At 56.9% G+C, this 13,170-nt stretch overlaps 1 protein-coding gene across 9 annotated transcripts in view; it reads right to left on the minus strand.

Annotated features, from left to right (window-relative positions):
- The window catches only part of ANO1 (anoctamin 1), a 92,106-nt gene that overhangs the window by 41,116 nt on the left and 37,820 nt on the right, over positions 1 to 13,170 (minus strand). For all 9 annotated transcript variants that reach the window (XM_057552916.1, XM_057552915.1, XM_057552913.1 and 6 more), the window contains 3 exons: positions 8,462 to 8,526; positions 7,510 to 7,644; positions 2,993 to 3,153 (listed from right to left, as the gene is read on the minus strand). In XM_057552916.1, coding sequence (XP_057408899.1) covers positions 2,993 to 3,153; positions 7,510 to 7,644; positions 8,462 to 8,526 — 361 coding nt within the window. The remainder of the gene's footprint in view (positions 1 to 2,992; positions 3,154 to 7,509; positions 7,645 to 8,461; positions 8,527 to 13,170) is intronic.

Here is a 13,170-nt window from a genome sequence, read left to right on the forward strand (position 1 = left end):
TGACATTCCCAACCACTGTCTCCATTTTACAGATGGGGAACCCAGGGCCCAGAGAGTTGAAGCCACTTTCCTGAAGTTGCACAGCTGGCGGGTGACAGAGCTGAGAGATGAACCTGAATCTGGCCCAGGGACTGGTACTATTACCTGCTGACTAGTCATCCTGACTCACAGCCAGCACAGCTGGGTACTGAATTGGACCAAACCGTCTAGCCGGCAGCTGTGCATCTGGGCTCCACCGTGGGCGTGAATGCTGACGGGTGAGCCTCCCCCGCTCGGAGCTGGGGAACCGGGAGGCTGGGTGCCCAGCCAGGAGGTGTTCCAGCCTCAGCTTGGAGCTTCCTGGGCCCCGATCAGAGAGGAAGGAAGGGAGCCAACCAGAGATCTTGAGGAAGGCCAGGGAGGCTGGCAATGAGAAGCAGAGGGTGGTGGGGGGCAGGGGGATGGTTCTGAGAGATGCAGGGTCCAAAGAGACAGGGGCGGGCAGGGGAGGCGGAACAGGCTCAGGGCAACGTGGGCTCCATTCCTGGCCGTGCCAGTGGAGACCCACTTTCCTCATCTGTGAAATGGGGACAATTTCTCAGCTGTGGGATAAGGTGGGATGAAGCTCAAGGAGCATCCAGCCCCATGTCAGACACATACACATCAGCTCAGTGAAGATGGCCATTGAGCCTAAATCTACAGTCAGATTGATCCCAGAATTAATCATCCGAGCTAGAGTGTGGTGCGGGGAATCTTCTCATAAGCCACCATGAACCACACACAGACATCACCTCCCCATGCTCTGTGGTAGCCCCAGCAAGGACTCCTCCAACCTCAGCTTGAATGCCTCCTGAAACAGGCTGCTCACCACCTGCCAGGCCAGCCCAGCCCAGCCCAGCACTCACTGCTGGAAATCTCTCCCTTACGCTGAGCTGGTGACCTGTGACTCTCATTCTCAGCCTCGTTAGGAGGACCAGCTTGTGCCCATGGCGACTGCACTGATCGTGAAGCTGTGCTTCGAGCTCCCGGAGCTTGGGTGGATGGACAGTCCTGGGTGTCTCTATTACCCGGGTGTCCATGGGCTACAGGCCACTGCCGAGCCGGGGGGGAAGGATGTGGAGGGGTGATGTTCATGAGTGGGGTGGGGGCTGTCATTTGTACCCCTGTGCTCCATGCGACACGGGCTTCGCCAAGCCCGAGGCATCTCCTTAGCTCACAGGAGGGGTGGGCACGAGAGCACTCTGGAATGACCAGAGTCTCCTCCATCGGAGGCCCTCAGTTTGGCGCAGCTGTTACCGGGTGTCTAGGCAGGACAGTGGGAACAGATGGAACACAGTCGGGGAGCCCAGGGCCAGGGAGGGAGGGCGCGAGAGGCCCGCTAACTGCTGCTCTTGCACTTTCTCACTGGCCTTCTTCCCCCCACGGTGCCGCCCTCGGGAGAAACAGCTTCTCGCTATCACGTGCAGGTGGTTGAGCATCTGCCCTGGAGCTCGCGTGGGTCTTGAGCGAAAGCCCCGCTGCTGTCCCCAGTCAGAGCTGGGTCAGCCTCCCTCTGTCACCTCCTCAGCTGCTTCTTACGTAAGTTGCCGTCTCTGACTCAAGTTTAAGACGAGAAAACCTCTGATACAGCGGGCCAACTGCACTGGCTTCTGAGTCCTCCCAGCGAGAACACAAAGTCCTCTGCGGCCCTTGCTGGCCTCCAGGGTCCTCCTGCTCTCACTCCCACTTGCTCCCTGCACCCGCAGGCTCCTTCAACAGGCCTGCACCCTCACCACAGGGCCTTTGCACGTGCTGTGCCCTCCTGAATCTTGGACTAAGTCAGTGGATGCAGTGGTTTTTCCTCCCATGGTTTCCCCTGTGCCCAGCACAGGCACTTGGTAAATACCGGTTGGTACACACGCTACACGCAAGTCACATCACCTTACTCAGTCTCACACCCCCGCTGTGTGTCAGGCAGCCCCGCCTGTGGTCTGTGGTCACAAGGGCAGGACCGTTTACTGAGAGTCAGCCATGTACGTGCTAAGCACTGGCTGAGATTTTGCGCCCGCTGTCTCTGATCCTTGTCACACCCCCATTTTACAGGCAAGGAAGCTGAGGGTTGAGTTATGCGGGGAAGGGCAGAGCTGACGTCCCTCCCCCAGGGCTCCTGTGCCCTCTCTGTGTGCAGCTCCATCTCCTACTAGCTGGGAGCCCCTGAGGGCAAAGACTGGGGCTCTGGTGCCCAGGGGACGGCTCAGCACACGGGTGCCCGAATCCTGAAGGCCCTGCTGGCAAAGGTTGTGTCACGGGGCCACAGAGGAGGAAACAGCCTTATCTGCTAATCCAGAAACGTCTGCGGAAATGCATCCAGCCACCACTTACCCACCTCCCGTGCCCCCCAAGCCTGAGATGGGTACCAGGTGGGACCTGGATTCAGCAAGAATCCCGGAGGAGGAGCCGTCTGCCCTGGACTCCAGGTAGCAGTGGAGTCCAGTGGTTAAGGGCACAGGCTCTGGAATTGTATGTTCACTCCTTACCTTGGCTGCTCAGGAGCTGGGTGGGTGATCCTGGGTGAGTCACATCAACTCTCCCTGGGCCTTGGCTTCCTTACTTGTAAAATGGGCATGTGACACCCGCAAGGGTGCTGGGGGATAATGAGAGCTGTGCCCCAGGGCCTGGGCCTGGTCAGCTTTCCCAGCATCATCGGGAGGAAGGGAGAACCCTCGGCACTCCTTGTTCTAAAGCAGCAACAAATCCCGGCCCCAGGAAAGAGGTCCCGGTTCCGGGAGCAAAGCACCCTCCTAGGCTTTTCATGAGGGGCTCTTGGCCGGGTCAGATGCATCTGTGGGTCGTGACCCAGCACAGACCCTGGTAACCTGCAGACAGAAACCTGCGGATTCTTTGTGCTGACCGTTCCTCCTGTGTGCATTCCTGGCAAACGGTCCTGCGGGTAGCCTCAAGGAGAGGGAGGGAATGTGGGGACCCACCCGAAGTTGCCTCTGCCCCACAGATGGGGTGGCGGCGCTCGGCTTACCCCAGAGGGCCATGAAGACGGAGAAGAAGACAGTGGCGGGGTTGTCGAAGAGGTGGCTGGCGCGGGCCGTGGCGCACGCAGAGCTCATCTTCCAGTAGCTGCAGGTCTTGTCACACAGTGGGCACATGGTGATGTTGTGTCTCTGGTCACACATCTCCATGCTGGAACAGAGGGAGCAGCCCAGAGTCCCGATGGGCAGGGTCCCTGCCGGCCCACGTGGACCGGAGCCTCCCGGAGCCATGTCGGGTGGGAGAAAGTGCTGGGGGTCCCCGCCGTGGTGGTCATGGTCTGGCTCATCAGCCAGCTTCCGCCGGCGCCCACATCCTTCTTCTCCATCCCAGGTGGGCTTCAGGGACGTGTGACAGGTGCTGCCACACAGGGGCCCCAGCTCGGTTTCACACTCTGTCCCCCTCTTAAAGCCTTAATGATTTTTGTACAGGGCCCTGCATTTTAATTTTGTACCCAGCCTGCAACTTCTGTAGGTGGTCCTGGGTGTGGACCCATCGGACTTGCCGTGTGGCCGGTGAGCGTTCATCTTTGAGGCCGAGGTCCCAGCCAGCCTCCCTCTGATAACCAGGCACCGTCAAGGTTGTGCTAAGAGGGAATGCTGTCCAGGTCCTGACCTGACAAGGCCCCGGAGACCCGAAGGAGGAATGGGATCAAGGCCCCAGAACGCCACGCCCCTCCTGAGCCCTGGCCGTGAGCCTGGCACCTGCTACGCGCCGTTCCTTCGGGCTTCAGTCCATCCCTGCGGGGACGCCGTGGGACAGCTGGCCCCGGGCAGGCCTGGGTACCAGCCTGCGGACATTGCTGGGCACTCTGGGCCCCTAAGAGGATGGAGAAATGGTTCTCCCGGACCTCGTCCCGGGAGACGGGTGGTTGGGTTGGAAGGAACACACCCACAAGCTGCCTGGGGTTGGGGACCCACCACGCTGGGCTCACCCGGAAAATGAGGGGGAGTTTCTGCTCAGGATACTAGTCCGGCTCAGGGCAGGGCTTTTGTTCTGCTGAGTCTGGGGCTCGAGCCCAGGGGGTGTGGCTGGACAGGATGGGGAGCTGAGCGATGCCCAGTGGCCTTCCTCCTCCGCCCTGCCCAGCCCTCAGGTTCTCTCCTACTAATACTGAAAAATACAATAAGGGCCATTAGCTGTGTGAGCAGGAGCCTGCACCGAGCGTCTACCTGGCCTGGACCAGCTCTGGGTCTATGACAATCCCATCTTCATAGATGAGGAAGCGAGCCCAGAGAGGGGAAGTCACTTGCTCAGGGCCACACAGCAGAGTGGGGATTGAGCCCTGGGCTCTGTCTGTCAAGCCCGGGCCCTGCACTGCTCTCAGTTGATGCCCAGAGGCCACAGGAGGGCTCCCTGCTGAGACCAGGGGGCGTGGCCCAGGTCCTTGATGGGTTGGTTATTCCTGCCCTCTGTGCCCCCGGCCCAGTCCTTTAGCCTCAGACTCAGTTTCTCCTTCTGGAAGATGAGAAGGGAGGCCAGAATTAGGCCCTGCCAGCTCTGCCCTGCCCTGCCCTGCCCTTCTCCCTGCTAATTTGGACAAGATACTGAGCTATTGTTAGACATGTGGCAGGAGTCTGATTCCCAAGGGTTAGGTGGCTATCGAGGAGGGGGCCGAATCGGGTGGTTGTTTTTGGCTTTTAAAAAAAATTTCTGGATGCACAGAATCGTGGCTGGGCCACAGCCAGCGGTGTTGGAGAAACATTTGCTGAGAGGCTGTGAGGGACCCTCCTCTGCTAGCACTGCGGGCATTCAGCTCAATTCTCTTCTCACGGTTACTCTTACTATAGACTTATTAAAAGATTGTGTACATGCTGTATGTGCCAGGCACGGTGTCAGGCATGGGAGAGGGAAAGATGGACCAGCTGCTGCCTCGAAGCATCTGGGGGAGTGTGTGTGTGAGCATGCGTGTGTGTGCCTGTGTGCACGTGTATGTGGGGCGGGGACAGGCACACAGAGGCCGTAGGGCACCATGGACTCAGGAGCCAGCCAGCTCTGGATTTGAATCTCAGCTCTACCGCTTGTGAGCTGTGTGGCCTTGGGCAGGTTGCTCCAACTCCTTGGGCCTCAGTTTCCCCATCTATAGAATGGGGATGCTGAGAATAGAGAACCCATTTTATTTTTTAAAAGGCCATGGCATTTTATTCAAGTATATTGGGTGTTTTTTTTTTTTTTGGCTGCACTGCGCAGCACATGGGATCTTAGTTCCCCGACCAGGGATTGAATCCAGCCAGGCTCTCGGCAGTGAAAGAGCGCAGCCCTAACCACTGGACCACCAGGGAATTCCCTGAGAAGCCGTGTTACTGGGTTGTTAGGAGGATTAAACAGGGGAACGCACGTGAAGCCCTCGGAACGGCCCTGGGACTCATCCTCTCGTTCACCATCATTATTGTGGGAATAGTGGAGCACCGGCAGCTGCTCTGACTTTAAAAGTAGGCGGAGGAGCCGCCTCGAGGGGGTCCATCTCTTGTCCCTCCCTGAGCTTCCTCTCTTCTGGGGGCCTCTCCTGAAAGGCAGAGGGGCAGGACATCCCACCCGTGCAGGAGCCCAGCCCCTCTCAGGGAACCTGTGGATGGAAGGCCCCCTCCACCATTGTCAGGGTGCCGCCTGGGGCCCTGAGGATGGGAGGGGCCGGGGGGGGGCCGGGGCCCGCGTCTCTGCCTGCCTGTGAGCCCCACGGCTGCCCAGCCCTCCTCCCTGCCAGCTTAAACAACGTCAACCAATCAAAAAGCCTGTTTCTGCTGGTTTTAAACCCTCAGCCTCTCCCTTCACTGCCTTCAGCCAAAATAAAGACAAGCCATGGGTGGGCCTGCTCTTTGGGGGCAAATAGAGGGGCAGGAGCGGCAGGGCAGCATCGTGCGGGGCGCAGGGGGTGCAGGGGGCACTGGCTATCCTACAAACTGGCTTGTGCCAGATTCCAAGGGGAATGCACACTTCCTGCTTTGTTCAAGGCACCAAGTGAGCAGAGGCCGAGGTCAGACGGGGCTCCAGAATTCCCAGTAAACGCTGTTTGCATCCCTGGCTGTGTGACAGCGCTGGCCTGGCCTGGCCTGGGGATGTCGGCGTCCTTGTCAGGGAGCCCGCGCCTGCCTGGGCAGAGCATCCTGGACGAGGCCACCAGCCCAGCTTCCCCTCCAGGACCGGCAGGAAGGCAGATGGAGAAGTCTCCGTGGGGGGCTCCTCACCCTCCACTCACAGCGTCTCTCTGGTTTTGGAGTTCAGTCCCCTCCGCGTCTGGGCTACTTTTTGATCTCTGCCTTCGTCAAACCCCAGCACAGTGAACTCGTGTCATTAGCAAACAAAGGGACAAGCTTTCTCCTGCCTGTGCCCAAAATAACCCTGGAGGGACATAAGCCAGATTCCTTTAACGTTCTGATTCCGGGTGGGTGGAATATTTTAGGTGTTATTCATGTATTCACACATCACTTGCGCAAAGTTACTGGATGTGGCCTTTCTGCACCGCTGAGTCCTAAGGAGTCAGTTTCTCCACCAAGTAAAAGACTCCTTCATTGGCTCTTTGCTGATCAGAACCACGGATGGATTGTCTAAACCACAGCTCTGCTTCAGAGACACTGGGCTGAGCTGTAAGAAACGTAAACTGCGCTGATGTACCGGGACTGTCCCCGACAGACCGCCAGCTCCCAGGAGGCAGGGCCAGGGGCGTCCACTTTTCTATCCAGTGTTTTGCCCATCGGCACAGTGTTCCTGATGGAAGTTAGGCCTGAAATCCTGGACTCATAACACAATCAGTTATCCCTGGGTCGGTATTAGCAAGTCTAGGAAACCACTAGAAAAGAGGGGAGACGGTGTCCTCAAGCTCCCGCTGCTTGACTCACGTTCTGGCTGCCATTCTGGGAGAACCACACCCGGCACGACGCCGGGCTGTCTCTGGGGTCCTGACCTCCTTCCAAGAGCCCCCCACGCCTGGCCCACCCCTTGGTGAATAGTAGCAGGACTATCAGCCCTGCGTTCAGAGACCGGGGCCTGTTGCACCAGGTCAGCCCTCATGACGGTCCTGTTGTTGCAACATTTCCCAAAGCCGTGGGGACAGGGGATGCGGTACGGACAAGGGCCTGGCCGGCTGAGTGCGCTGCCCCGAGGTCTCCAAATGGTCATCCGTCTCATTTCCTGACCGCACAGGGAAGCAGTCAATTTTCTTGTCACATAATGACCAAGAACTAAACGGGGAAAAAAGCTTCAAAGAACGAAAAGGAGTTGGATATTTATTCTATGTCTTCCTCTCGATAATAAAGCGTCTCCGAGGGCGATCGTGCCTGCAAAGGCCGCCCGCGCGCTCAGACGGCTATTACACCCTTTGGACTGGGCAGCTCTCTTTCTGACAGCGCCTGGCCTGGCCTGTGACGTCCCCGGGGGGACTGAGCGGGCGCACGGCGGGGCAGGGGTTGGGGTGCGGGGCCCGAGCCCCAGGGAGTTCTGCTCCTGCAGTAATAGGAACGCGGCTCCTTAGTAAGATGAGGATGTGTTCGGAGGGAGGGGCCGCCCGCCTACCTGGGGATGTTCTCATCGACGGTGGCCCATCCGTAGAGGAAGACGATGATCCCGACCATGGAGGCGGGGATGAGCATCTGGGTGTAGACTCCCAGCCAGGCGAAGTACAGGCCAATCTTCTCCCCAAAATACTTCCTGCAGCGCAGGGCAAAGCCAAACAGAGACACATTCTCAATCCACATCAGGGGGAAAAAATTACACCGTACCCCCTCCCCACCAGCGAGGAATAGCTCGTGGGGGGCCCCTGATTCTCTCAACCAAAGAAGCAGAGACTGGGGGCCCTTGAGCCAGGCTGCCAGGTTTGGGGTACTCTCTGCTTTCCCTATGCCAGCACTTCTCTGCTGTGCCCCGAAGGTGGGAGCACTTCCGCTTGTGATGCCCACGCTGAAGGGCATGATGTTGCCCGGAGGCTGTCAGCTCTGTTCCAGCCCTGCTCAGCCTAAGAACAGGAATAAACTCCGGCCCCGAGGCACCAAGAGAACCAATCACTCTGCATATTAAGCGTTTCTGGCTCCTTGATGGGCTGGGTTCTGGTCTACGTGTCCCCCAGCAGCACACCCATTGCCTGATCTGTTTGCCCCTTCCTGGCCCGGGATGGAGGTCCCCTCAGGAGAGGACGCATTGCCCAGAGGGGCAATTCTTACAAATTCCCAGGCAGCTCTTTTCTTCCTTTCAACACAGAAAGAAATCACACCAGATGCCTGGCTGGGTCGAGCTGGACTGTGGATTTAGGGAGAGACAGTGAATATGACAGATAAGAGCCGGTCCTGCAGTGAATCTGAATAAACTGCTTATCTAAGGCTCCGCCAGGCTCCCGTCCTGCCGGGAGACCTTGGCTTTCCTGCACAAGCTCTTCGAGTTCAAGCAGGCCCCCATGCACTGCACACTTAGCACAGTCGAAATGCACAGGGACATCTATCCGATCAGGCCTGCTCCCAGTGTCCCCTCTCACCTGACCAGGTCGATGGGCTGGTACTTGTAGAAGACCCCGTAACTCGCCCACTCTTCGTACAGGAGCTGGGAGAGAGGAAGTGGTGAAGGGCTGGGGAAAATGTAACGCTCCCAGGTTGCTCCCCAGAACACAGGGCTGCTGGGCCCCCGCTGAACTGAGGTGTCCGCTCACAGCTACGTCATTCATTCATTCAACAAACACGTACAGAGGGTCAGCCCTGTGCTGGGTACCGTGGTGGACACCGGGTTCTGAGCTGAGCACAGCAGACACAGCCCTGAGCCCTGGAACTCCCGTTCTGGTCAGGGAGACGGACATGAAAAAATGGGTCAAAACGTTCAGCTCTGGTAAGGGCCCTGAAGAAGCCGCGGGTGGTGGCGGGCTTTCCGACGAGGAATAGGCTTACGTTTTTAGGTGACGGTGGGGATAGGAAAGAAACTTCTGGCATCATTATAGAGTCCTCATTGCTCACAATTTGATCTGGAATTGATCTCAAATGGCCTGCCGCTGTCAGACAGCTCACTTTCTTTGTAAAAAGACAGACCCACCAGGCTTTGCAGCAGAGAAATACCAGTGGTACGATTTTTAAGTCTCACGGGACGCACAGAGAGCCTGATGTGTGTCTCCTGAGCTGGGCTGTCTGATTAACACAGCTTCGTGAAATAAATGAAGTCTACACACCCCACCATGCCCCAGGCTTTGGGCAGGATGGCAATGAGCTTGGCGATTGGAAGCCTTGTATGAACGCATGGGTATAGGGTGTCCTCGGGAAGATGCTGGGTTAGGACTGACTGCTGGTTTTAATAAGAAATCCCATGCATGTGGGTAATTAATGCTTTACCAACCTTAACTCAAAGCCTACGGTGACACTGCTGGCTGGAGGGGAGCTGGGCCCCAGCTGGGAACCCAGGGCCTCAGCTGCCCATCTCTGCTGGCAGGAAGCAGGCGTGGGCACGCCTGTGAGAACTCACCATGGGCCCCAGGTCTCTCCTGTACACTGAAGCTTGGCTCGCATCCTTTTTCCTTTTCTTAATATTTAGACTTAAAAACCTGGGGGTCTCCTATATACAGATTCTGCTGTGGCCCCGAACACAGCCTTTTATATCATCGCCCCCAAATACTCTACACTATGGACTGAATGTGTCCCCCCAGATTCATAGGTTGAAGCCTTAGCCCCCAACGTGACTGTATTTGGAGGCTGCGTCTTTCCGGAAGTAATTAAGGTTAACCGAGGTCATGAGAGCAGGGTTTTGACCTGACAGGACTGGTGTCCTTATAAGAAGAGGAAGAGACACCAGAGCTTTCTTTTTTCACGTGCACACACGGAGGAAAGGCCGTGTGAGGACACACTGAGAAGACGGCTGTCCGCAAGCCAGGAAGAGAGCCCGCACCAGAACCCAACCCTGCCGGCACCTTGATCTGGGACTTCCAGCCTCCAGAACTGTGAGACATAAATGTCTTCTGTTTAAGTCTGGTATTTTGTCACAGAAGCCTGAGCTAATATTACATTCTCCCCCACTGACTTGGAAGATCCAGAGCTGATGGGATGGATTTCTATGCACAAAGATGCCTTCAATTGAGTCTCTGAAAATTAAAAATGTGTAAGAGGCTCATGGGGACGGGCCCAGCTTTCACAGACCAGAGAGTCAGGGGTCCCTAGAAATGACCTTCTAGCAAACTTTTCCATTTCCTCTGTCTTTCTGCAGCTCTGAAAATAATACTCAGGAGAACACAAGTGCTGTGTTTCATCAAAAGTCAGCACACAGGGACAAAATAAGCAGGGAGGAAAAAACAGGGAGGAAAATAACATAGAAAAGCTAAATGTGTTCTTAATAAATTATGAGCGAACCTTGCTGTCAAAATCCTGGGTTTCGCCGGCTCTGATCTTTATTAAGGGTAGCTTTCTTTAGATTTTAAGTCTCTCTGTAAGTGGCGCAAGCAGGATGTGTTCAGCATGATTCCAAGTTCTGAAAGACTTAATGGCAAGTCTGGCTGCTGGTGCGGAAGCCTCTGTAGCTTCTGGGTAAGGAAGTGGGATGCCCAGGGCCTCCCCCCATCTCAGAGGAGAAGGGGTCCAGGAATTGGAGCCGTGGTGCCCTGCTAGGACGGTGGCCCTGCTGGGTCTGGAGTGGGTGTCCTGGGCAGAGTCCCGAGTGGGTGATCCGAGCCAGGCCTTCCCCCTCTGGTCCCCGCTGGGTATCAGGGCAGACCCCCTCCCCTCTGAGCTCCATCACCTCCTTGATACTGAAGGAGTCGGTCCTTCCTCCCAGGTCACGGAGTGGACCCAGTTGGGCTCATGCTTTGTGAAGTGAAGTGCTGGGCGCTTGTTATGTGTCATCTGTCTGATTACGCAGAAAAGGAGGAACAGCCTACAGTTTTACTCTCTAAAGGAGGGGTCTGAGCCAGCAAACTCTGATGAGATCGCACAGCACCTCTGGAAAAACAAAGCAGCCGTCACCAGTCACCAACCCGGCAGCTTCCTCCCCTCAGCTGAAATTTACACCATAGACCAGCATCATGGGGAGGGAGGGAGTGGGGAGGGATGAGGGGAGAGACCCTGGGATGGAAAGAGAGGGAGTGGAGATTGCCGCGGGGGAGGGGAGGCACAGAAAGACCCTCCGGAAGGCTTGCCCTCATCATGCTGGTCACCCTGTTCCCGGGCCCACTGGGACTGGCCACAGCAGGCCGGCCACCGTCCCCTGAGAGATGTGGCAGATGGGGGCACACTCCAGCTTTCTACATAAACCACTTTACCTCGGTGGACTTTTCTTCCTGCCAAGAAGAGAACATCAATCACCCTGTAGCTGTCAGCGTAAGGAAATCAAGCATCAGATTTCCTGGCTGTGGTTGGCAGAACTCTGGGGGCCCCTCAGTCTGTGAGCAGGTGGGAGGTGTCGGGGGCCCCTGGGGCAGGTCAGCTGGGCACCGGTGGCTCTGGTCACCGTGACCCTGGAGCCTTCCAGCACCTGGACCTCAGAGGGATCCTGGCTCCCTCCACCGGCGTCTCTCCTGCCCTGACCTCCCACCTGGGCCCATGTGGCTGGGCAGGTCCATCACAGCACTGACGCTGTCCTTAATTACTGTGTGTGTTACTCAACCCTTGCTCTCTCCCCCTAGGATGGAGGCATCAGGTTTGTCCGGTCTGTGTCATCCCCAGCTTCTCAAACAGGGCAGATAACAGGTTTCCAGTAAGTAATTGTTGAATGAATGAGTGAATGAATGAATGAATGATGGGCCAGGGCCCCGTGGCTCTCAGTGCAGTACAGGAATGAGGCCACCTCAATCCACGCCTGGAGTAACCCTCCCGCCCCCCCAGTCCTGGAGGAAGGAGCGCTTGGCCCCAAGGCCCCGAGTGTTTGTGGCCCAAAGATCAGGCCAATAGTTATGGCCTTGCTCGGCCCTGGCCCAGGCCTGCCTCTGCTGAAATATCCCTACCGTGCCCCTGCTCTGCCGGCTCAGCACAGGACCAGCGCCTTGGCTTGGCTACGTCCCCCCTTCTGTCCTCGGGCACTTGGGGCTCCTGCCACTGACGGGATGCCACAGATTTTGTCATTGTGAAAGCAAAATACTCAGAACCAGATCACTTTAGATGGAGCGACCAAGGGAGAATGAGTTCTCTGAGTTAGGACACAAACACGTTATCTGGCGCATTTCCCCTTCCCCCCTTCCTTCTTTCCTTCCTTCCATCCACCCACCACTACTCATCATCCATCCATCCCTCCACCCCTCCATCCATCCATCCATCCATCCACCCATCCATCCATCCACCCATCCATCCATCCATCCATCCATCCCTCCATCCCTCCATCCCTCCACCCCTCCATCCATCCATCCATCCATCCATCCACTCATCCACCCATCCATCCATCTACTCACTCACCCATCCATCAACCATCCATCCACCCATCCACCCATCCATCCATCTACCCACTCACCCATCCATCCATCTACCCACTCACCCATCCATCAACCATCCATCCACCCATCCACCCATCCATCCATCTACCCACTCACCCATCCATCAACCATCCATCCACCCATCCACCCATCCATCCATCTACCCACTCACCCATCCATCAACCATCCATCCACCCATCCACCCATCCATCCATCTACCCACTCACCCATCCATCAACCATCCATCCACCCATCCACCCATCCATCCATCTACCCACTCACCCATCCATCAACCATCCATCCACCCATCCACCCATCCATCCATCTACCCACTCACCCATCCATCAACCATCCATCCACCCATCCATCCATCCATCCACTCATCCACCCACCTATGCATCCACTCATCCACTCATCTACCCATCAGCCATCCATCCATCCATCTCTCCACCCCTCCATCCCTCCATCCCTCCATCCATCCATCCATCCATCCATCCACCCATCCATCCCTCCATCCATCCATCCATTCCTCCATTCATCCACCCATCCATCCATCCACCCCTCCATCCCTCCATCCCTCCCTCCATCCATCCATCCATCCATCCATCCATCCCTCCACCCCTCCACCCCTCCATCCCTCCATCCCTCCATCCATCCATCCCTCCATCCCTCCATCCCTCCATCCATCCATCCATCCATCCATCCACCCATCCATCGCTCCATCCATCCATCCATTCCTCCATCCATCCACCCATCCATCCATCCATCCATCCCTCCATCCCTCCATCCATCCATCCATCCACCCATCCATCCAT

Source organism: Balaenoptera acutorostrata, chromosome 9 (assembly GCF_949987535.1).
Source record: "Balaenoptera acutorostrata chromosome 9, mBalAcu1.1, whole genome shotgun sequence".
NCBI classification, from domain to species: Eukaryota; Metazoa; Chordata; class Mammalia; order Artiodactyla; family Balaenopteridae; genus Balaenoptera; species Balaenoptera acutorostrata.